The sequence below is a fragment of the Anabrus simplex genome, chromosome 1, assembly GCF_040414725.1.
Source record: "Anabrus simplex isolate iqAnaSimp1 chromosome 1, ASM4041472v1, whole genome shotgun sequence".
Classification (NCBI taxonomy): Eukaryota; Metazoa; Arthropoda; class Insecta; order Orthoptera; family Tettigoniidae; genus Anabrus; species Anabrus simplex.
In genome coordinates, this window is record NC_090265.1 from 1,554,692,898 (window position 1) to 1,554,718,823 (window position 25,926).

A 25,926-nucleotide genomic window follows, 5' to 3' on the forward strand; every position below is an offset into this window, starting at 1 on the left:
ACGTGTTGTGCCATGGTAGAGAAACAATTGTATCTTGAAGCATTGACAGGTTCCACGTATCTTATTGAAAAATTACGCTCCGTTTGCGCAATATATGTACTTTTACTGCTGTTGAATTGTAGTTTGTAGATACTGTACCTGATTGAGAAGATTTATTAGTTTGATTGGTAGTACGTGTATTAAAGAAATTTGTTATTGTTAGTTTTAAAAGCTATTTATTGATTATGCTTCTTGAAAATATTAGTAATTCGGTATATGTTTATACTATTGAACGTGAAGGAGAAATAAGTTTTTTTTTTTGTCTATTGATTCTCTAGTTAAAGTAGAAATTTGACTTCTTTTAGTTGTGTTGGTGATTTTATTGATAAATTGTGAATTATACCCATTTGATTTAGCTATTGATCGTATAACATTTAGTTCATTTTGAGGGTCTCTTTTGGAAAAAGGGATGATGAATGCTCTATTTACCATATGCCACTTTTTTATTCGATTGGGGATGGAGAGAATCATTTTGGATTGTATTAGCCGTTTAAGTTAATTTTCTGAAGATGCAATACGATAGCTGGTTGGGATGTCTAATAATACTTAAATCTAAATAATTAAGATTCTGTTGGGATTCAGATTCCTGTGTAAAATTAATATGCAGATGTAGGGCGTTTAAAGATGGATACTGACATTCTGCGAGTCGGAGCGTGGAAAGTTAGAAGTTTGAATCGTTGTGGTAGGTTAGAGAATCTGAAGAGGGAAATGGATAGGCTAAAGTTAGATGTAGTTGGTATATGTGAAGTACGTTGGCAGGAAGAACAGGATTTCTGGTCAGGCGACTACCGAATTATCAACACAAAATTAAACAAGGGAAATGCAGGAGTTGGTTTAATCATAAATAAGAAAATAGGGCAGCGGGTAAGCTACTACGACCAGCATAGTGAAAGAATTATTGTCGTCAAGATAGACACCAAACCAATGCCCACCATAATAGTGCAGGTCTATATGCCTACTAGTTCAGCGGATGATGAAGAAATCGAAAGAATATATGAGGAGATAGAAGATTTAATACAATATGTAAAAGGTGACGAGAATCTAATTGTGATGGGAGACTGGAATGCAGTGGTAGGCCAAGGAAGAGAAGGTAGTACAGAAGGAGAATTTGGATTGGGACAAAGGAACGAAAGAGGAAGTCGGCTGGTTGAATTCTGCACTGATCATAATTTAGTTCTTGCCAATACTTGGTTCAAACACCACAAACGACGGCTGTATACATGGACGAGACCTGGAGACACTGGAAGGTATCAAATAGACTTCATTATGATTAGGCAGAGATTCAGAAACCAGGTGTTGGATTGCAAAACTTTTCCAGGAGCAGACGTGGACTCTGACCACAATTTGTTGGTCATGAAATGCCATCTGAAGTTTAAGAAATTGAAGAAAGGAAAGAATGCAAAAAGATGGGATCTAGACAAGTTGAAAGAAAAGAGTGTGAGGGATTGTTTCAAGGAACATGTTGCACAAGGACTAAATGAAAAGGCTGAAGGAAACACTATAGAGGATGAGTGGAGAGTCATGAAAAAGGAAGTCAGTAGGGCTGCTGAAGAAATGTTAGGAAGGAAGAAAAGATCAACTAAGAATCAGTGGATAACTCAGGAGATACTAGACCTGATTGATGAACGACGAAAATACAAGAATGCTAGAAATGAAGAGGGCAGAAAAGAATACAAGCGATTAAAGAATCAAGTGGATAGAAAGTGCAAGGTAGCTAAGGAAGAATGGCTGAAGGAGAAGTGCAAGGATGTCGAAGGTTGTATGGTCCTGGGAAAGGTAGATGCTGCATACAGGAAAATCAAGGAAATCTTTGGAGAAAGGAAATCTAGGTGTATGAATATTAAGAGCTCAGATGGAAAGCCACTTCTAGGGAAAGAAGACAAAGCAGAAAGATGGCAGGAGCATATCCAACAGTTGTATCAAGGTAAAGATGTAGATAATTTGGTTCTGGAACATGAAGATGCTGTTGATGCTGATGAAATGGGAGACCCAATTTTGAGGTCAGAGTTTGACAGAGCTGTGAGTGACCTCAATAGGAACAAGGCACCTGGAATTGATGACATTCCCTCTGAATTACTGACTGCCTTAGGAGAAACCAGCATGGCAAGGTTATTTCATTTAGTGTGCAAGATGTATGAGACAGGAGAAGTCCCATCCGATTTTCGGCAGAATGTTGTTATACCTATTCCCAAGAAAGCCGGTGCTGACAGGTGTGAAAACTACCGCACTATTAGTTTTGTATCTCATGCCTGCAAAATTTTAACACGTATTATTTACAGAAGAATGGAAAAACAAGTTGAAGCTGAGTTGGGAGAAGATCAGTTTGGCTTCAGAAGAAATGTAGGAACACGTGAAGCAATCCTGACTTTACGTTTGATCTTAGAGGATCGAATCAAGAAGGACAAGCCCACGTACATGGCATTTGTAGATCTAGAAAAGGCATTCGATAATGTTGATTGGACCAAGCTATTTATGATTCTGAAGATGATAGGGATCAGATACCGAGAACGAAGAATTATCTACAATCTGTATAAAAATCAGTCTGCAGTGATAAGAATCGAGGGCTTTGAAAAAGAAGCAGCAATCCAGAAAGGAGTGAGGCAAGGCTGCAGTTTGTCCCCTCTCCTTTTCAATGTTTACATAGAACAGGCAGTAAAGGAAATCAAAGAGAAATTTGGAAAGGGAATCACAGTCCAAGGAGAGGAAATCAAAACCTTGAGATTTGCCGATGATATTGTTATTTTATCTGAGACTGCAGAAGATCTCGAGAAGTTGCTGAATGGTATGGATGAAGTCTTGGGTAAGGAGTACAAGATGAAAATAAATAAGTCCAAAACAAAAGTAATGGAGTGCAGTCGAACGAAGGCAGGTGATGTAGGAAATATTAGATTAGGAAATGAAGTCTTAAAGGAAGTAGATGAATATTGTTACTTGGGTAGTAAAATAACTAACGATGGCAGAAGTAAGGAGGACATAAAATGCAGACTAGCACAAGCATGGAAGAGCTTTCTTAAGAAAAGAAATTTGCTCACTTCAAACATTGATATCGGAATTAGAAAGATGTTTCTGAAGACTTTCGTGTGGGGCGTCGCATTGTATGGAAGTGAAACATGGACGATAACTAGCTCAGAAAGAAAGAGAATAGAAGGTTTTGAAATGTGGTGTTACAGAAGAATGCTGAAGGTGAGATGGATAGATCGAATCACGAATGCAGAGATACTGAATCGAATTGGTGAGAGGAGATTGATTTGGCTAAAAAAAAAATTTGACTAGAAGAAGAGATAGAATGATAGGACACATCTTAAGACACCCAGGACTTGTTCAGTTTGTTTTTGAAGGAAGTGTAGGTGGTAAGAACGGTAGGGGTAGACCAAGGTATGAATATGACAAGCAGATTAGAGCAGATGTAGGATGCTATAGTTGAGTAGAAATGAAAAGGTTAGCACAGGATAGGGTGGCATGGAGAGTTGCATCAAACCAGTCTATGGACTGATGACTCAAACACACAGGGTATAGGCTGCATTTCCAATGTCTTGATTTAATATAGCCCCAACATCATCCACATACCAAGCCCAGTAGCAGATATTATTGAATACGGGTTTGTTTTAAGATCTTTGTGTAGGTAGGTATTCTAAATTATCTAAATAAATTTCTGCCAATATCGCTGAGGCTGGTGATCCCATGGCCAAACCATTCTGTTGGTAAATAAAATTATAAAAACTGAAATACTTGTTATAAAGAACGGACATAAATTCCTGAATTTCTTGTATGGATAATTTACTATACTTTCTTAAGTTATTGTATATTATATCTATGGTTTCTTTTTTAGGGATACTTGGATACATGCTTTCAATATCGAAAGAGTAGGTTGTATGTTTAGGTTGAACTTCAAAACTTTTAAGATTGTCAACTAATTCTAATGTGTTTTTAATGGACTTGTTAGCTAGAAACTCGTAATTTTTCTTTAAAAACTGTTGAATGTGCTCCAAGGATTTATATAAAGGACTCGGTCTATAATTAATGATAGGTCTCATGGGGCGTCAGCTTTGTGGATCATGGGTTGTGTTCTCTCTAGCTTTGGGGAGTCTAGGTTCATATTGATGAGTTCAGTGGTTTCTTTGTCACTTAAGAGGAAAGTTAGACGTTTCTTTGTCACTTAAGAGGAAAGTTAGACCTTTAAACAATTGTTTTAAGTTCTTTTGAATTTTAGTTGTAGGATCTTTTTTGATAATTGTAAAAGTTTTGTCGGAAAAAAAGTTGTTCGTTTTATTAATGTATTCATCTTTCCTCATGACAACGGTCACGTTACCTTTGTCAGCTTTCATTACAATTAAGTTGTTTTCTTTAATTTTCTTTTTAAGCTTTGAAACTGAATTAATGGTACTGGCTTGATTTGTTTGAGAATTGGTATAACGTAGTTTAATATTATTATTTAATATCTTCCTAACTTCAAACCTAACCTCCTCTTGTTGATCGCTAGGAAGTTTGGTAATTGCTAATTCTGATTCTGTTATTGTTGTAATGACGTCATTAAGATGGGATGCATTTGGCCAGTTGTGTTTTAGGTTCCTGTTCAACATTTTGGATTCTTCTTCATTCAGTGTTACGTCAGTTAAGCTAATGATAGGTTGGTGGAAATTATGTATGGTGTCAGTGTTCGAATGTTGCACTTTGACACTACATCTTCTATTGTGGGCTATATTTTTCAGTCTATGCAATTTTTTATCAAAAACTTGTTGCTTATGTTTCAGAATAATTTCTGTTTTTTGGTTGACCATTGTTTGAAAGAAATCCCTTTGGGGTTTGGAAAGGTTTTTAGCTACTTCTAAGTAAGTCTGATATAGCTTTTGGTTAAGGTGTGTTTTCTTTCTGAATAAATATTTTATTTTGTTATTGATCCAAATTTTATTGGTTTTAACTTGAATTTTATTTATCTTGTTCGTAGGTCTGTGTTTTTTAGAGTAAATTTCAGAAAATTAGTTAGATTATTGGTTATGCATTGTTTGAAAAAGTTAATATCTTTTCCAATTTTGACAATCTTAGTTTTTAGGTCTAAGTATAAATAAGCCTTTATTCTTGCCTGGTTGGCTTTCAAATCATAACTTACAACAGGATGTAAGTTTTCAATAAGATACATGGAACATATCAATGCTTCAAGATACAATCATTTCTCTGCCATGGCACAACACATGACAGACTTAAAACATAATTTTACATCAATTGACCAAGATTTAAACATATTGAAAGTGGATAAGAAGGGTATCTTGCTCAACATATTGGAGAACTGTTACATTTCTGCTATAAGTAAGGCATCATTTTATAGCCTTAGATTTTTCATTAACAAGTTTCCAAACATTCTGACTAGTGAGCGGAACATTTAGATAAAGAAACTGATATTCTGCTCTCCCAGTCTGTAACTTTCAGCTTGAAGAAACAGACCTGGCAAAAGGAAGAATTGATGTTCAGTGGGCATTAGCAGGTCAGATGAAATCAGCTGATGGTGTACTTAAATATGACAGACTCTCTAAGGTGATGCTTGCTATTTTATCAATTCCACGTAGCAATGCAGAATGTGAAAGGATTTTTAGCTGAATCACAAAGACAAAAACACAGTTCAGATCCTCGCTCTCTGAACAAACTTTGGAAAAACATTTAACCTTAAAATCAGCTCAGCAAGGCAAATGCTTTGAGGAAAAATTTAGTTCAGAATTTCTGAAGAGGGCTATGTCAGCTAAGGGTGTGTTGAGCAACAGTTAGTCGTAACGTGTTCAGCATGATGAAGGATGAGAAGTCACATGCTCCTAAAGTTCAAGTATGCCCAGTATTTAGTATTCACATATGAATCATGAAATATATAAGTTATACCATATATGTAGGCCAAATAGAGTTGTTAATGTATTGAATTATAATGAATTGGTATTATAATGTTCTGCCATCAGTGATGTGTTGTAATACGTCACAATTTGCTGCCAAAATTTCTTCCTGATTTTTTACTTTTGAAAGTTGGCATGTCGGTGGGCAGTTCTTCTCAATATAAAACATATTTCTGAGTTGTTATACGCATGACTCATAGTGTAGGCTAGAGAGTTGAATTGAATCAATTGTTGAATGTCAACTAAGTTATAATACCAAGATTCATTGAACTAATAAATACAAGAACCTATAATTAGCCTATCTACTTACTAACTACTCTGGAATTAAAATTTAATTGCTCTTATAACACTGCAAATGAATCCTACTATTATTTAAACCTCCCTATTAGTGGAAATGCTAGTGAGTGTATTATTTTTAAATTAGCTGAGAGCAAGAGTCCACTGTAAAACCACTAGCATACGATTCGTTTAGTGAGCCATGGATCTTCATGTATCGCTTGGAGCGTAAGGTTGGCTCCCCATCAATGTCCAGTGTTCCGATAATGAATTGTGCATGTGTGTGTGCATGCTCGTTGTGTCTCACTGATCCGTGAGTGTGCTACTCAGCATTGTCTGCTGTGAATCCGCTAACTCTTGTCCCTTGAGCTTGCTGACTTCATTCACTTGGACAGTTGAATGAATCAATACACTTGTTTCGAAGCATACACTCAGTAGCCAACACTAATATTAGGATACCACCACCACTGGCTGAGCTGTAATCTACTGGCATTTGTCTCGTGCTGGGTGATACACTCGTACCCCCATCATCATGTACCAGCTGGTACCTTGACTTCTCTGGCAAGGCAACCTTTTATTCCATTCTTCGAAAGTCCAAAGGCGGTGTTTCTTTGCCCTTGTCAGTCATTGTGCCTTCTGACATGCGATGAGTGGAGGTACCTCTGTGAGATGTTGACTCCGGACCTTATTATGAAGAGACAGTTCTGGATGGTATAGCCACTCATAATTCATTGTTGAGCAGCATTAAATATCCTTGTGATCTGCTGCATACTAGGCCCATCTATCACCATTTACCATCCAAAGTAGCCGACGGTGACCTTAGACATCAACACGTTGTACCCTACAGCTGGTGACCGTGCTGGTTGTCCCAAGTCCACATACTCGTGGAATACTTTTAACACTGTGGGCTATAGAAAGCCCAGTGCCTGCACAACTTCAGAAATGGTTTGACCCAAACGCCTGGCACTGAAAATCTTGCCTCAATCATTCTGTGGTCAGCTGTTTCTCACATTGTCAGTATAAGGTCTGATTATATCACAGTGTACTATTACATTTACTGGGCCAACCTCAGCGCCTTTCTGTCAAAATGGCAGCTATCTCTAATTCAATTTTTGTTTTTGCTAGTGGTTTAATGTCGCACTAACACATCAAAGGTTTTCGGTGAATGAAGGTTGGAAAAGGGTTATGATTGGGTAGGTAGCAGCCGTGGGCTTTATTAAGGTACAATCCCAGCATTTGCCTGGTGTGAAAATGGAAACCCATCTTCATGGCTGCCGACTGAGATTCAAACCCACCATCTCCCAAATGCAAACTCACACATACACAACCCTGACCGCATGGCCAACTTGCTCAGTCCTATCAGTGAAATATCTTCTGTGAAAATTATACCTAAATTTGTGGTAGAAATTTAATTTTTTTAATGTGATTTGTTTCTATCCTGTCTATGACCTGAGGGAGAATATATTATGTATACATTTTGCCTTGGTTGATGTTTAATGATGATCAAGGTTTGGTAGTTTTGGAACATATAGTTTCTTGGATATTTTTCTATATATATAAAATAAGAGTTTTGTCTGTACATTGCTCAGAATTTAAAAAGAATGGTATTTCTGTATCGGTCATGTCCCCAGTAACAAGGAAATGCACTTTTTATTTTTCCGTAATATCTGTCTGTCTGTCTGTCTGTCTGTCTGTCTGTCTGTCTGTCTGTCTGTCTGTCTGTCTGTCTGTCTGTCTGTCTGTCTGTACACGCATCACTAGAAAACGGCTAAAGAGAATTTAATGAAAATCGGTATGCAAAGTCGGGGAATAAGTCGCTACAATCTAGGCCATAAATAATTTTATTCACGCTAATAGAAATGGTAGTTTAGCAGAAGGCCTAAAATTTAATTTTCAAATTTTTATGTTATTAGTGTCCTATCTTAATGAAAAATGGTATGCAAAATCGGGAAATAAGTCGCTATAATATTTATCTATAAATAATTTTATTCATGCTGAGTGAAATGGTAGTTTAGGGGAAAGCCAAAATTTTAATTATTAAATATTTTCGTTATTAGCGGTCCCATCTCAATGAAAATTGGTATGCACAGTTGGACAATGAGCCACTACAATCTAGGCTATAAATAATTGTATTCATGCTGAGTGAAATGATAGTTTAGGGGAAGGCCTAAAATTTAATTCTCAAATATTTATATTATTAGTGGTCGTATCGATAAATACTACATAACCAAAGTTGTATAGAATTAAATTTTCGACCATGAATGTCTTATACATTTTTACCGTACCAGCTATGATGTTGTTGTTTGAGTCGTCAGTCCATAGACTGGTTTGATGCAGCTTTCCATGCCACCTTATTCTGTGCTAACCTTTTCATTTCTGCATAACTACTGCATCCTACATCTGCTCTAATCTGCTTGTCATATTCATACCTTGGTCTACCCCTACCGTTCTTACCACCTACACTTCCTTCAAAAACCAACTTAACAAGTCCTGGTTGTCTTTAGATGTGTCCTATCATTCTATCTCTTCTTCTCGTCAAATTTACCCAAATCGATCTCCTCTCGCCAATTCGATTCGGTATCTCTTCATTTGTAATTCGATCTATCCATATCACCTTCAGCATTCTTCTGTAACACCACATTTCAAAAGCTTCTGTTCTTTTTCTTTCTGAGCTAGCTATCGTCCTGTTTCACTTCCATACAATGCCACGCTCCACACAAAAGTCTTCAAAATCATCTTTCTAATTCCTATATCAATGTTTGAAGTGAGCAAATTTCTTTTCTTAAGAAAGCTCTTCCTTGCTTGTACTAATCTGCATTTTATGTCCTCCTTACTTCTGCCATCCTTAGTTTACTACCCAAGTAACAATATTCACTTACTTCCTTTAAGACTTCATCTCCTAATTTAATATTTCCTGCATCACCTGCCTTCGTTCGACTGCACTCCATTACTTTTGTTTTGGACTTATTTATTTTCATCTTGTACTCCTTACCCAAGACTTCATCCATACCATTTAGCAGCTTCTCGAGATCTTCTGCAGTCTCAGAAAAAATAACAATATAATCGGCAAATCTCAAGGTTTTAATTTCCTCTCCTTGGATTGTGATTCCCTTTCCAAATTTCTCTTTGATTTCCTTTACTGCCTGTTATATGTAAATGTTGTAAAGGAGGGGGGACAAACTGCAGCCTTGCCTCACTCCTTTCTGGATTGCTGCTTCTTTTTCAAAGCTCTCGATTCTTATCACTGCAGACTGATTTTTGTACAGATTGTAGATAATTCTTCGTTCTCAATATCTGATCCCAATCACCTTCAGAGTCTTAAATACCTTGGTCCAATCGACATTATCGGATGCCTTTTCTAGATCTATGAATGCCTTGTCCTTCTTGATTCGATCCTCTAATATCAGACGTAAAGCCAGGATTGCTTCACATGTTCCTACATTTCTTCTGAAGCCAAACTGATCTTCTCCCAACTCAGCTTCAACTTGTTTTTCCATTCTTCTGTAAATAATACGTGTTAAAATTTTGCAGGCATGAGATACTAAACTAATGGTGTGATAGTTTTCACACCTGTCAGCATTGGCTTTCATGGGAATAGGTATAACAACATTCTGCCGAAAATCGGATGGGACTTCTCCTGTCTCATACATCTTACACACTAAATGGAATAACCTTGCCAAGCTGGTTTCTCCTAAGGCAGTCAGTAATTCAGAGGGAATGCCATCATTTCCAGTGCCTTGTTCCTATTTAGGTCACTCACAGCTCTATCAAACTCTGACCTCAAAATTGGGTCTCCCATTTCATCAGCATCAACAGCCTCTTCTTGTTCCAGAACCAAATTATCTACATCTTCACCTTGATACAACTGTTGGATATGTTCCTGCCATCTTTCTGCTTTGTCTTCTTTCCCTAAAAGTGGCTTTCCATCTGAGCTCTTAATATTCATACACCTAGATTTCCTTTCTCTAAAGGTTTCCTTGATTTTCCTGTATGCAGCATCTAACCTTTCCTAGGACCATACAACCTTCGATATCCTTGCACCTCTCCTTCAGCCGGTCTTCCTTAGCTACCTTGCACTTTCTGTCCACTTGATTCTTTAATCGCTTGTATTCTTTTCTGCCCTCTTCATTTCTAGCATTCTTGTATTTTCGTCGTTCATCAATCAGGTCTAATATCTCCTGAGTTATCCACTGATTCTTAGTTGATCTTTTCTTCCTTCCTAACATTTCTTCAGCAGCCCTACTGACTTAAGGACTTAAGGACTTGTCTAGATCCCATCTTTTTGCATTCTTTCCTTTCTTCAATTTCTTCAACTTCAGATGGCATTTCATGACCAACAAGTTGTGGTCAGAGTCCACGTCTGCTCCTGGAAAAGTTTTGCAATCCAGCACCTGGTTTCTGAATCTCTGCCTAATCATAATGAAGTCTATTTGATACTTTCCAGTGTCTCAGGTCTCGTCCACGTATAAAGCCGTCATTTGTGGTGTTTGAACCAAGTATTGGCAAGGACTAAATTATGATCAGTGCAGAATTCAACCAGCCGACTTCCTCTTTCTTTCCTTTGTCCCAATCCAAATTCTCCTACTGTATTACCTTCTCTTCCTTGGCCTACCACTGCATTCCAGTCTCCCATCACAGTTAGATTCTCGTCACCTTTTACATATTGTATTAAATCTTCTATCTCTCATATGTTCTTTTGATTTCCTCATCATCTGCTGAGCTAGTAGGCATGTAGACCTGCACTATTGTGGTGGGCATTGGTTTGGTTTCTATCTTAACAACAATAATTCTTTCACTATGCTGGTCATAGTAGCTTACCCGCTGAGCTATTTTCTTATTAATTATTAAACCAACCCCTGCATTTCCTCTGTTTGATGTTGTGTTGATAATTCGGTAGTCGCCTGACCAGAAATCCTGTTCTTCCTGCCAACGTACTTCACATATACCAACTACATCTAACTTTAGTCTATCCATCTCCCTTTTCAGATTCTGTAATCCACCATAACGATTCAAACTTCTAACATTCCACGCTCCGACTTGCAGAATGTCAGTATCCATCTTCCAGCTATGATAACACTGATATTCATGAATTTGTAATTTTGTTACTAAGTCCATATCAGATGGGTTAACAGAATTAAATGAAAATCGGTTAATAAAGTCAGGGAATAAGAAACAGCCGTCTAAGCTAGAAACATTTTTTTTCACCCTGGATGAAATTGTAGTCTAGGGGAAGGCACCTAAAATGTAATTTTTAAATACCTATCTTATTGGTCTTATCGAAAAGTATTACATAGCAAAAGTTATAGAGAATGCAATTTCCGATCTTTTATGTTTTATTCAGTTTTACCGTATTGACTATGGTAAGAGTGGTATTTCAGAGTCGGAAGAAAACTAAATGTGAAGGCCTACAATATCGAAAGCGCACAACATTGGTCAACAATAACATTACATTGACCATTGTTTTTTGTGATGTTCTTTGTCTCTTATGCTGTCTCTCAACTCCGATAGATGGGGTTACTGCTGCGTACCGAGTATAACAGTCTGACTGAATACTGGCGGGCTGGCGGGAAATAGCTGGGGAGTTAGAAACCTTTCTTCTTTAGCATGCCATTCCTCTGGTTCATACATTTTCTGATACAGTTGGTACGTAACACCCTGGTTCATCATAGTATTCCAGCTATTCGATCACTACTCTGACGCGCTGTTTTCAATATGCAGTGTGCACACTTAGGCAGAGGCTCACGTAGTAGTAGTATGACCTGGTCTAGAATTACATTTTAGGCCGATTCCAAATTATAGCACCACAATTCACTAAATAACTCCAAATTCGACCCTAAAAAGAGATGTTTCTTAAGAAAAGCTTCTTCCTCTTCACTTTTATAAAATTGTACATTAATTTTATTCCAAATTAGCAGTGAAGAGGGGTTATCCTCCGACTTGGAGGAAAAATTTACCGCCGCCAGTGTAGTGAATTAAGATTTTCCGAACCGAGCTTGATAGCTGCAGTCGCTTAATTGCGGCCAGTATCCAGTATTCGGGAGATAGTAGGTTCAAATCCCACTGTCGGCAGCCCTGAAGATGGTTTTCCGTGGTTTTCCATTTTCACACCAGGCAAATGCTGGGGCTGTACCTTAATTAAGGCCACGGCCGCTTCCTTCCAACTCCTAGCCCTTTCCTGTCCATCGTCGCCGTAAGACCTATCTGTGTCGGTGCGACGTATAGCAACTTGCAAAAAAAAAAAAAATCCCGACTCATCGGGTACTCCTACGATACAGATTAGTAAAAGGGCATAGTTTTTGCCCTGGGTATCCACTATTCGACCCACTCCCCGCCGAAAAAAGACGAAGAGTGTTCACGGATCACGGCTATCTGCGGCTTTTATAATTCCAGCTCTGGAACTTTAGACTGTTAGATAGGCAGCGTAGTCCTGTTCGTTAAAAGTGAGAAATGTATGGTTTTTCATTTGATCGAATATTTCATATGAAAGCAATGCATTTAATCACGCCATTCCTACTGACGTCATTGTAATGACGTATGTTAATTTCAGTTGGGACAACCACTAAGACAGTCTTTCTGAGGATGTAAAAAAATGCAGGTGGAGAGTGAGTGTCTACCATCATCATCATCATCATCATCATTTCCCTTTATCTAGCTGTAGCCGGGTAGGGGCAAATATGGTTCCTCTCCACTTTCTTCGGTCTTTCCACCACTCCTCCTCCAACACTGTGTCCCAGTCCAGGTTTCTTTCTATAATGCTGCGTTGGATGGTATCCTTCCATCTCAATCGTGGTCGTCCACGGCCTCTCCTTCCTTGGATTTGCATTTCCATCACTTTTTTTTGGCATTCTTTCGTCGCTCATTCGCTTTATGTGCCCAAACCATCTTAGTCGGCTCTTCTCTATTCTATCATTCATTTTTTCCACTCCAATTTCTTCCCGGATTTTCTCATTCCTTATTTTGTCTCTTCTACTCTTCTGTATCATACTCCTCAAGAACTTAATTTCTACCATTATAACGAAAACTCTCCAACCTGATTGTGATTGATGGTAGGCAAGCGGGCGTACCATTACACTGAAAATTCTCTAACTCAGTCTTCATGTGAGAAAAGATGTTTGGTGACTTCCCTGTCACGTTTCTACGGTAACGTTAAGAGCTATACAATTTAATGCAATCTTGCTCACAACATGTACACTATCTAACTTAGAATTCTGTATACAATTTAAATTCCATAGCGAAGCACGGGTACATCAACTAGTAAACCTATAAAATAAACCTTATAACATTCAGGTTTCACAACAAGGTGCCTTTAATCTGAAATACACTGTCTTGAAATATGTCATTTAATATGCCAGGTATAGATGAAATAAATTCACAGGCATTTTGCTCTTCTTTAAGACTTTCAAATGGAATTAGTAGTGACATTTTTCTATCCTTTTTGCCTCAATTGTTACTATTTCTTACTAATTGTGGGTACAGAAACTCTTGAAATAAAATATTAAACTTAAAAACTACATCATTCAAAGTCTCATTCCATTGAAGATGAATATTTGGAATTTTGGCAAATAAAAGTCAAATGCATTGTTGAGCCAGTTTGGCTTGAAGCTTCACACCTACTCTGCATCACATTATGCAAAACACAGGTCAAGGTTAACTGATTTTTATCTTGATAACTGCTTGTGTGCAGCATCTTGATTTATGAATTTCATTTTCCATATTGATATTTACCAATCGTCATAAAAAAATTAAAAAAATGTATTGATTAGGTGGAATTTTTCTTTCCTTTTATGACGATTGTGTACAGCAGTCTCCAGTTATACATATATTTGATTTCATCAAGTTGGCTGATACTATGTAATGCCAAGTTTAATATTAGTTGAGATACTAAATAAAGTTTGCAATTTGTTGAGTTTTTATGATTATGCTAATTTTGATTCTTTATTAACTGATTTCATAAATAAGTTTTTAAGACTTTTGGAAAGTATTTCTTCATTGTTAAGCATCTTGAGACTATCTTTATATAACTATAAAAGGAAGTGTTTGTCTGTCTGTGCACGATGCCCAGCAAAATCTACAGCACGCAGAGATCTGAAATTTTGAATAGAGGTAGATGGAAGGGGGTCCGAATACACCTCGAAGCCGGAATTTTCATTTTCGCTTTCGTTGGTGAGTTATGAACGAAAAACCATCGGAAAACGTGCATTGGGATATGACAATCCAACGTGCTGTCACCAAGATTAAATGCATAGAGTCGCTGTCGCTAGGCAGCGTACATAAGATAGGTAGAGAACACAATATTCAAGGAGCCATTTTACGTCCAGGATGTAGGAAGCTGTTTTTGGTCTTATACTGTGTGAGGGCATATGACGGTGTTGATGATGATTCGTTCGTCGGTTCGGGACGTTAAGTCTTGAGCTATTCGAGAGCAGTGGGCTATGTGCCGGCGGCGGGTTTCATCCTCTTCATTCTTGCTATCATATATCATGTCATTCATTTCTTTCAACAAGCAACTTTTACAAGAATTACCCGATGTTCTACACAGTTACAAGTCTATCGACTACAAGGCAGAGCTTCAAAAGACTTCGAGTCACCTGGAGTTCCCTCGAACATCTTAGAGTGGACGATTGTGGCACCAATTATCCTTCTTAAGAATAAAAATACTGCCCTCTGCAATGAACACGACTCTGAAACTGATGACTAATATTATTGAAGCCATTCTCATGATTGGCCATGTCGCGAGCAAAGTAATATTCATTCCTCGGATTTGAATAATTTCTTCGGATATACAGTTTAAGTTTAGATGTCTGCAGTGTCCAAAATGAAATTTCTCCATGTAATAATAAAGCAAGCATAATCTTTTTCTTCTTCTTACTATATATAAAAATGGATGTTGTATGCATGTATGTGTGTGTGTAAATGACACATCTCTTCCTAAACCACTGGAGCAATTTCATCCAAACTTGGTACACTTATGACTTACTATCTGGAGACGAGCACTGTGGGGGTAAGCCATCCGTAGCTCCCTTAGGGGTGGGGGGCCAGGGGGGGGGGGGCAAGGTATAAAAATAATCGAAAAAGTGCCAAATCCACAGTTTTCGGGGTTGCTGAGATGAACAGTGACACTCCCGATTTTTCAAAAGTCAAAGTTCAGCTCCCTTTCACATGGGGGGGGGGGGGGGCGAGGGGGGAGTGATATACCTATAAAATTAAACAAAAGTAATGTCGAACACATAGTTTTCGGGGGTCGCCAAGGTGAATTGTATACTCTGGATTTTTAGTATCAGGAGACAAACCACGTGGGAGTAAGACAGCCCAGGAACCTTTAGGGGCGGGGGGGAGCGAGGGGGGTCAGATAAACAAATTAACGAAAATAGTGTCGAATCCATACTTTTTGGGGTCGCCGAGATGAATAGTGACACTCCAGATATTTTTAAAGTCCAAGTTCAGCCCCCTTCGTGGTGGGGGGCGATGGGAGAGTGATATATAGAAATAATAGAAAATAGTGTCGAATACATAGTTTTCGGGGTCGCTGAGATGAATAGTGACACTCCAAATTTTTTGTATCAGGAGACAAACCACATGGGGGTAAAACACCCCAGGAACCCTTAGGGGCGGGGGGGCAAGGGAACGTAGATATACAAATCATCGAAAGTAGTGTCTAATCCATAATTTTCGGGGTCGCTGAGATGAATAGTAACATTCCGATTTTTTGAAACTCAAAAGTTTAGCCCCCTTTAGGTTGGGGGAGGGGGGAGTGAGATATAATAATAATCCAATATACTGCCGATTCCATAGTTTTCCGGGTCGCTGAGATGAATAGTATCATTCCGGATTTTTTTAGTCTAACTTCAGCCCCCTTTGGCATGGGGGTGAGAAAGGGTGAAAAAATAAATTGTCAGAAATGACCGAGATAATGGACGTGTGTATGTTCCAGTATGACTTTCAAGTATAACTTACTACCTGGAAAACGTACTGTGGGAGTAAGACGCCCCTACAGCCACTAGGGAAGCGGGTGAAATATAATCCACACTAATAAATGGAAGTCTGTTTGGCGCGATCTATATATACTGTACTATATATATATACTGTATATATAAATTAAGGCATAAAAATGAAAACAGACGTGAATTAGTGAGACCATTCTAGGCATCTTAGAAATTTGAAACTTGGTACCAAACAAGCTGATGACTTCAGGATCCCTAAAAAAATCTCAAATTCTCATAATTCTCTGAGGGGTACATGCTGGGAGTTTCAAACCTGCATAAGAACACAGTCGGTGATATTTATCCAGAACCTACAGGTTTTATGGGCTTAAAAGTTTCCTGAAAGTCCTGATTTTTAACCCACTCTCCCATATCAAGATCACAGCACAATCTCCCAGACGAGTTAGAAAATTGAAATTTTGCAAAATTATAGTTTTTAGCATGTAACCGACGGAAAATTCATGAGATGTTTAAAATTTTTATTTTTTAACCCCGAAAAATATCAAAATATGGAGGCAATTTTAATGACGGTGCAGTCCTTCCTTTCGATGTATTTCGTGGCTAAACGGTAAATCGTATCACAAAACGGATGGCACAATCTCCGTTCAATTTGGAGTGATCTACAACTTCGGTCCTATGAACTTTTGTCGTATCTCTATCCCTTATACATTACATTTTTCTCTTTCTGGATTTACCTAAACTTTGCACTTTGTACACATATAATTGATGGTTTGATTCACTTATACGAAAGATGGGATCATCAAATTCTACACGAATATTGGCACACGCAGTAGCCATATGTGAGCCAAATTCTATGTTTGAAGCTGTCGCATAAGTATCTGAAAAGTAATTCACTGTGTGAAAATCTTACACAAATTTCACCCTATTCAACGTTTCTAAAACATAATGAATTGTGGTAGACAAGTGCACCTGTCGTTATCATCGCAACTCCACAACTCACACTTTACATTGGAAACATCATCTGCGGACCTCCCTATGCTTTTTCTCGGATAACGCCAAATTACATGCAATTTAAAAATTATTATTCACTTCATGTACAGTAATTTACTTCGATATCCATATACAATCTGGAATACCGTAGCGAAGCACGGGTACAATTGCTAGTTGTGTACTACAGAAAAGTTAGGCAAAAGCAAATGTAATATAAGAACCCATAGTATGTCTGCAAGACTTTCAATAATAAGATACATTGTATAAAGATCAGTTCAGAAGGGCTGATAAACTTGCTATTTCAATGTTAATCATCAGATAGATCCTTCCCACTCCTGAGTTGGGTTAAATGAGAGCACTAGCCAACACAACTGAGTGCACACCCATATCAAAAACCTTCAGCTGTTGTGGATTAATTAATCAGATAAAGAAAACAATGAATAATGAAACTGTATTATAGCAATTGCTAAATGTGCTCTTCATTAGCCTGAAGTGAAGTATTGTACAGAAGTGTGAGATGATATTCTTGTTTGTTCTCTGTGATTCAGCCTTCAGTTTTACAAAATTTTGCTGAAAGTGACATTTTTCAGTTCCTGTATTGTGCAAAGATTACTTCTGTATACATTACATCATCTTTTAAATTACCCACAGATAAGAGTCACAAAGTTTTAAAGTTTTAAATCAATGAATCTAGACAATTGTCCTGTATCCTAAAATATTACACCCTACATTCTTTTAATTCCCTGCTGTATGTGTTCCTCCCTTTCATTGCTTTCTTCAGTACCTTGATGATTTTTTTGTGTGTGTGTTTATTTTCTTTTTTGGAAATGGCAAACTAGGGCTGGTGACCTGCATGTTTTCTAATGCTTATTTCATTCTAACTGTCCACCCAGAGGTGTTTCCAAAGCTGATTATTGTTCTGCAGGATAGCCTGAAACTGGACCTGGAATGCTCATCACTACCAGTTTTCTGTGCCTTACTTACCTTCTGCTTTCGTGTTGATGAAGGGCCAGATTTACAGTTAAAGCTTAAGCTGAAGCTTTAGTTAGTCATGGATGCCACTTAAGCAAAGCTCTTACTTTGGCTTAAACTCTGCAAATTTCACAATAGCGCTTCTGTTTTCTGCTTTACTGAACTCACCATCTCCATATAACTCCATATGCACACGCATGCACAGTGATTCATTCCTCGTCATTTTTGTTTATACCTACACTGTTCCTGGAGGTTATAGAGCAACATAAATGAAAAAAAGTCATTAAAAACATACTGCAGAATTTTTGTTAAATTGTAACGTAATATATGCATATAATGGAATGTAAATAATCAAACAAAATATTATGAAATAAGAAAGCCCACGTGTGGAATTAAATTACAGATTTGTTTAATATAGGCTATGTAATATATAGACATTGTAATGTAATTTTAAAATTGAAATTCACTCTTTACTATAGGCTTCCTCACACGTATGCAACCTTTGTACATAAATGTTAAACTCCAAGGTGAGGTTTTTTTAATGTTCCAGTTAAATGTACTTATTGATGTACCCATTCTGTAGCTGTTGAGCTAAGCACAACATAACCTCAAAGCCACAGTATTGTATTTGAACAGACTACTACTACTACTACTACTACTACTACTACTACTACAGTGATACAGTTTGGTACGTGTATGGTCTAGAACTCTGATGACAGGAGAATATTTGACTGTTTTATAAAAATATCCCTTCATTTTTAACCTCCATTCTTGGTCATAGGGAACTTAACAATGTATCCCTCAGTAGAGCACTTACAGTTTTTTTTTCATTATCACTACTGATCTGCATTTAGGGCAGTCGCCCAGGTGGCAGATTCCCTATCTGTTGTTTTCCTAGCCTCTTCTTAAATGATTGCAAAGAAATTGGAAGTTTATTGAACTTTTCCCTTGGTAAGTTATTCCAATCCCAAACTCCCCTTCCTATAAACAAATATTTGCCCCAATTTGTCCTCTTGAATTCCAACTTTATCTTCATATTGTGATCTTTCCTACTGTCCACCTCCATAGTGTAATATTTAGCACTATAAGATGCCATACTCGGGAGCCATGGTTCGATTCCCAGCACTGCCAGAAATTTAAGATTGACAGGAGGGCTGTTTAAATAGCCATATACAGCTCACCTCCATTGGTGGTGTCTGAAAATGACTGCACTGCACCAACTCGAGGTGAGGACAGATTTTTGTGTTTTATAAAAGAAAATATAATACCAGTAGAAAAAAGGAAAAATAGTAAGAAATGTGAAAAACACAGGACACTAGGTTTAACTTATCATGCAGCTATAATACTATTAAGAGCAATAAACAGAAGGATTTTACAGACGAATGGATAAGTATATTGGTGAGGAACAATATGGATTTAGGCATGGAGTAGGCACAAGGGATGTCATTGATTTACTGAAAATCATAGGAGAAAGGTGCATAGAGAAGAATAGAAAAGTAAAAGTATACACAGTCTTTGTAGACTTAGAGAAAGCATTTGACAAAGTGAGGTGGGATAAGCTCTTGCAGATACTGGTACTTTAAAAAAAATGGAGTCCAGTGGAGAGGGAGAGAGAGAAGACTGATCAAGGAATTATATTACAACCAAACAGCAAGATTGAGAATAAGAGGAGAATTAACAGAAGAAATCAGACTGGGGAGAGGTGTTAGACAGGGTTGCTGCTTATCACCAACTTTAATATTTACTTGGGATATGGCAGTAATAGCTGAAAATGTGAAGGACCTCTGGAAAATATGGAGAGAATTAAACAAAAAGTGTGAAGAGTATGGATTGAGCATAAACAAAAAGAAAACTAAATTCATGATACTTGGAGGTAAAGGTGAAAAAGCGACAATCAAGATAGGGGAGAAATTATTGAACAGGTGAATGTTTAAGTATCTTGGAAGTATTGTGACTGAAAACCTTCATTCTATAACAGACACAAAAGCTCGAATTGCCTTAGCCAAGGAAAGCTTCAACAATAAGAAAAAACTGATTTGTGGCCTGCTAGAGAAAGATCTGAGGAAGAGACTTCTAAGGTGTTACATATGGAGTATAGCTCTATATGGCATTGAAGAATAGAGGCATTTGAGATATCGATTTAGAGAAGAATTGAAGGAGTAAGCTGGGAAGATAGAATATCAAATGAGGAAGTTCTGAAGAGAAGAGAGGAGCATGTTGACTGTAATCCTAAAAAAGGAAGAAAAATTGGATAGGGCATAATTTAAGACATAGTACTTTACTACGAGTAGCAATGGAAGGGATGATAGAAGGAAAATGAGGAGGGGGAAGGAAACAATATTAGTTATTAGACAGCATTATAAAAAGATTGTGCAGAAGTGAAGAAAAGGGCACAAGATCGAGAGATATGGAGGTCACAGACTTGATCGGACCTGCTTGATGGCAGAACAACGTATGAAGACGATGATGATGATGATGATGATGATAGCAGAGCAATGCAATATGAAACAATTTTTGCAGCTCTGCATGCTGTCAATTTGGAAACACCAGAGAAATATCCAACCGTGAATTTGTTAAATTAATTTATATGTACAAGTTGGTTTTATATGTATTGTAATTGCATCTAAATCTAGTACAACCATTGCTGACTCTATACTTATTCAAAATATTCAGAGAATTCTCTGTCATTTTGTACATGAAAGTGATTTGGACGCATTCCAAACAGTCTTGGTTTTCTTTTATTCTGCATGTGATCTAAAATAATATGCTTTTACTCGTCACTAATATTGTCTTTTTCAGGAAACAATGGTCATTCCATAGCTTAAACCACAGTTCAGTACAGCTTAAGCAAAGTTGTAGATAAGGTCAGCTTATCATTTACACTGTCCGTTATAAAATCCATGTGTAGCTTAAACAGTAAGCTTCTGCTTAAGCCTTATTCAAAGCTTACATGAACACTGTGAAACCAGGCCTAGACTGTATTATGATAAATGATAGTGCTTTCTCATTTTTTCTCTTGTTATTTGTGAGAATTCACTGTAACACATTTGTATTTATCCTCATACTATCCTTTTCAGAGAACCAACTATAGAAGACAAAGCAAGATCAGTGGAGGATACTTGGCAGCTTCTCTCTTTCCAAGTAGAGCGCATGAAGAATGAAATAAGAAGATTACATTCACTAGTGAATCAAAGTCGGCATATTATTTGTGTCGATCCTTCAACTCCACCATATTCGCTGTTAGTACTTCTAAGACTTGTGAAATCATTTGCATCAAAAACTGTTTCAGTGGAAACAAATCTTCATTCTGCTTTGCCGTTATTATCTAGTTATTTTAATTATTATCTTTCAACTGACTCCCGAGACACTCAACATGGGAAGGGAAGCGCTGATTTTAATTTCTCCTTTGTTTGGAAACAATCTGGTGAAGTTAAATTATCTTTCTGTTCTAGTCAGAGAGATATAGTTGGTGAAGTGAATGTGTGTAGGTATTTGGCAAGAATTGCTGAAGAAAACTCTTCCACATTAACTCTGTATGAGAGAAAGGGGGAAGTAAAGAGTAGCCAAATTGATGAATGTGTGGATATTATTCATTCATTACTTACTACCAGTAATAGAGAAAAACAAAGTGATCTCTTAAAGAGAGTTGATAAACTCTTGGTTGCAAGTCCTTTTATAACTGGATCATCTGTTTCTGTGGCAGATATTTGTTTGTGGTCAGCTATAAATCAGTTGTCTGATATAGACATCATTCCATTAAATATAAGAAAATTCTTTGTCAGGTGTTGTAACCATCCATGGTTCGCACCACATCTTTCTTTAAACTAAGCGGGTATTAAGTGTTTGAAATTTCTCTCATTCTCCCAATCATGATATAAGTGAAAAACTGGTGTCAAATTGTTTTGAAGCTTCATTCAGAGGAAACGAAGGTTCAAAGGAGCATTTGCTTGCAGTGTGTCCTTTTCTGTCCTCTGGATTTAGAATATATTGTACAGGGCTTTAGATTTAAAGCAGTTCTGCATTATGAGTTTAGCTTTATAGCAGTGATTATCTGCCTTATCACATACACATAATTTAAGAAGTCTGTAGTATGGAGGTACGGAATCATGATCATAGGGAACGAGTACAGTACATGTTACAGAGCGCTCTGGCGGAGTTCCAAACATCACTGCGGAGAGAGTATGACTCGCCGAAATGAAGACCTGCGCCACAGTTACGTCAAAAAATATCATTGCATTGTTTCATCAAATTATTAACTAGTGGTATAGAAGTTGTAATAAAATACGGGTTTGAATACATACACTACCAAAATTGTTGCAAGTCAACAGTGAATTAAGCACAGAAACTAGTTGAGAGTGGCCACGTGTTATAAGTTGAAGAAAGATGAACCATTTCAAGTAGTTGTACATTTGCTGGCTTTGTCATAAAACAGACGAGTGTCAGCAAATGCCTGTACATGGTTACAGTTGAAGTAATTATGATAGCGCACTATTGTTAAACATATTATATTTTACATTCGAATTTTATGGGAGTCAGTGAAGTCTGTAATACTGTATTTGGAATTTCTATTACAGATTGACAATCACTGAAACTGTGTTGACCGGGCGAGTTGGCCGTGCGCGTAGAGGCGCGCGGCTGTGAGCTTGCATCCGGGAGATAGTAGGTTCGAATACCACTATCGGCAGCCCTGAAGATGGTTTTCCGTGGTTTCCCATTTTCACACCAGGCAAATGCTGGGGCTGTACCTTAATTAAGGCCATGGCCGCTTCCTTCCAACTCCTAAGCCTTTCCTATCCCATCGTCACCATAAGACCTATCTGTGTCGGTGCGACGTAAAGCCCCTAGCAAAAAAAAAAAAAAAAAAAAAGAAACTGTGTTGATTCAAATTGTGATTGTGTGGCTGGTGCCGAAAGGCAATGTAAACATGTATTTGACATTATACAGTACTGCAATTCTGATTCAGGATTTTTAATTTTTTATTGTGCTTTGTGTCGCACCAACATGTATTCAAACCCGTATTCTTATGGCAACGATGGGAGAGGAAAGGCCTAGGAATGGGAAGGAAGCGGCCGTGGCCTTAATTATGGTACAGCCTGGTGTGAAAATGCGAAACCACGGAAAACCATTTTCAGGGCTGCCAACAGTGGGGTTTGAACCCACTATCTCCTGGATGCAAGCTCGATTCAGGATGGACTAATACAAATTTGCCACAAGAATGGGGGAAACCAAATTTGAAAACAGCTTGTATGTAATATCATCACTGTTAATTATGTAATAAATTCAAGTGATTATCATTTGATTAACACGTTGTAGATTTTATATGTTCTAGGGTCCGTAAAATATGCGAAAGGGAGGAAGGCTGAAGATCTCTTTCCCAAGAAGAGGGCCAGAACCGACACATGTGCTGGTATTACTGAGATGAGTAATTAATAAGGTTCAACTTCAATACTAATTACGTGTTGTAAAGATGTTAATCACAACATTTATTTAACATGGGACCGGTTTTGACATTTAAATGTCATCATCAGCCATAAAACAAATCACAGACAAATGAGCAAGGACATATTAATTAGAATTTGTGTAGTTGACATTGAAATATTTACATTAAAGGTCTTTATACGTCCATTCACACTGTGTCAAACAAATCGTCAAAATAAAAGAGCAACGGTATAATAAAGCTGGCGCAGTGACACATTGAAGTATGTACATAGCCTCTCATTATTCCAAGATTAAAAGAAGGTTCCTTGATATATAGTCAAAGCATAAAAGTCTTTGTACGCCCATTCACATCTCGTGTTAATTAAACAGCAAAAAATCAGTACCGGTGTAGTGAATACACTGAGATATTTATATATCCATCACTATCCGCAGAGGGGTAGTCGCCATTACAGGTTTCTTGCAAGAAAAACCAGTGAATTCCTTTTTGTGTGTGTGTGTGTGTGTGTGTGTGTGTGGTTTTGCCTGCATATTTTTATCTATGCGGCATATTTTGAAGAAGGGTCAAAGAGGAGGGTATTTAGTACAGTTATAAATAAATAATTGTTTAAAAAAACTGATCAGATGTAAGGCTTTTCAGGCATTTGCTCTATTAACCAGCGTTTCGTCTTAGGTCTGAAAAGCCTTACATCTGATCTGTTTTTTTGACTTGCTCTATTGGTGGAAAAAATATCTAATTCCCTCCTTGGGAACTTAGAATTTCCATTTGGAATTGCTAGGCGGGCAATAATTCCATTGTGGAGTTTTATCTTCCGTATGCAGTTATCAGACTGTGCCTCTTATATAGGGCTTCTGATAAGTTCACCTGTATACACCCCAGCGTCAGTGGGTAGGGTCTGACACACCCCACTCTGATGAGTCTAGTGTCAGACCTAAGACAAAACGCTGGTTAATAGAGCAAACGCCTGAAAAGCCTTACATCTGATCTGTTTTTTTTTTTGACATGCTCTATTGGTGGAAAAAATATCTAATTCCCTCCTTGGGAACTTAGAATTTCCAAATAATTGTTTGGCGATAATTATGTGGCAAAACAGGCAAAATCTTTATGAAATCTCCCCCAAGAACAGTTTCCCCACCAGATGGAATGGAACGGAATGCTGTTACCTATGATATATTTTAGATGTTTCACACACATTACTGAATGTCTATTTGCCATTGGGGCTTTATCCCGTATTGAGCCGTGCTAATTGAATATTGTCAGCTGCTTTGTAATTTAATTTTAAACCAGACACTGAGCTCTCATTTAAATTTAGAGGAATTTTGAAGGTGATGTGCACTGTTCAACCGCTGGGCAGCAAAACAGCAGCTATTCCTGTCCACAAAGTACAGCTGACCAGGAAAACATCTGACTGCACATGCACGCTCACCACCTTCCACCTCCTCTATCTTGCCACACGCTTCAGCGCTTTCACCGTTCAGGCGGCTTGTAGTACTGGCGAGCGCTTTGGCCAATCAGAATGCTACATTTTTCTTTAATCATTTAAAAATATATGGCACGAATTGTTTATGCCTTTAAAAACACTCTGCAAATCTACAGGCCAAGAGTTTTCTTCAAAATGCTTTACAATGTCAATCGGTTCAGCCATTCTCTCAAACTCATGGTCACAAAAATCGGCCTAGTGTTTTAAATATATAGATTATTTAACTATATTTAAGTACAATGCTAATAAAATATAATTTTTGATGTATTGGCCGAAATGTTCACATTCTAAAAAATAATTTAAATTAATATCATTAACTATTAATTATAGTAGTAATAGTATAAGTACCTACATCATAATTGTTATCTTCCTCTAGCAACACAAAGTAATTTTCAGATAATGACAACTTATTTATATTGCATAGAAAGATTGTACCCTTTCTGATCATTCCAAGAACTCTTACATATTTGTGTTCTTCTCATTGGAAAATACTACATTGAATGACAATATAAGAATGGAATAATCCACTTATAGAGTTCAATTTTGTACAGTCTGTATTCAACCTAGTCTTTCTTGCAGTCAGCTACTCTCTGGATGATGAATAAAACCCATTTTGTTGAAACATTTTAAATCTAAAGCTTTGTGTTGGGTAAATGGAAAGATTGAAATTAATATATCATGGTGCTATTATGTGACTCATTCATATAAGTTATCATCTGGAAATATTCTGGTTTTCACACTTGAATATGAAGTTCTATGTGTTATTACTGTGAAGTATTTGGATATGGCTATAGACTTGCCTGGTATGTGATATGGTTTATTTTCTGTGATTGTCTCTAGGTTTGAAGTACTTGCTGTTTGTTAGGAAATTATTATAATACAGAAATTTGTGTTACAAGTTTTGTGAATAGATGAGGA

General features: G+C 37.4%; 1 protein-coding gene across 3 annotated transcripts in view; it reads left to right on the forward strand.

The window, feature by feature from the left end:
* Nucleotides 1-22,822, forward strand: part of alpha-PheRS (phenylalanine--tRNA ligase alpha subunit) — a 165,337-nt gene extending 142,515 nt beyond the window's left edge. For 2 of the 3 annotated variants that reach the window (XM_067138100.2, XM_067138102.2), the window contains one exon: nt 21,169-22,822. In XM_067138100.2, the coding sequence (XP_066994201.2) occupies nt 21,169-21,919 (751 nt within the window). In that variant the 3' untranslated portion in view covers nt 21,920-22,822. The remainder of the gene's footprint in view (nt 1-21,168) is intronic. The other variant, XM_067138103.2, reaches the window with a different exon arrangement.
* Nucleotides 22,823-25,926: the final 3,104 nt, after the last annotated feature.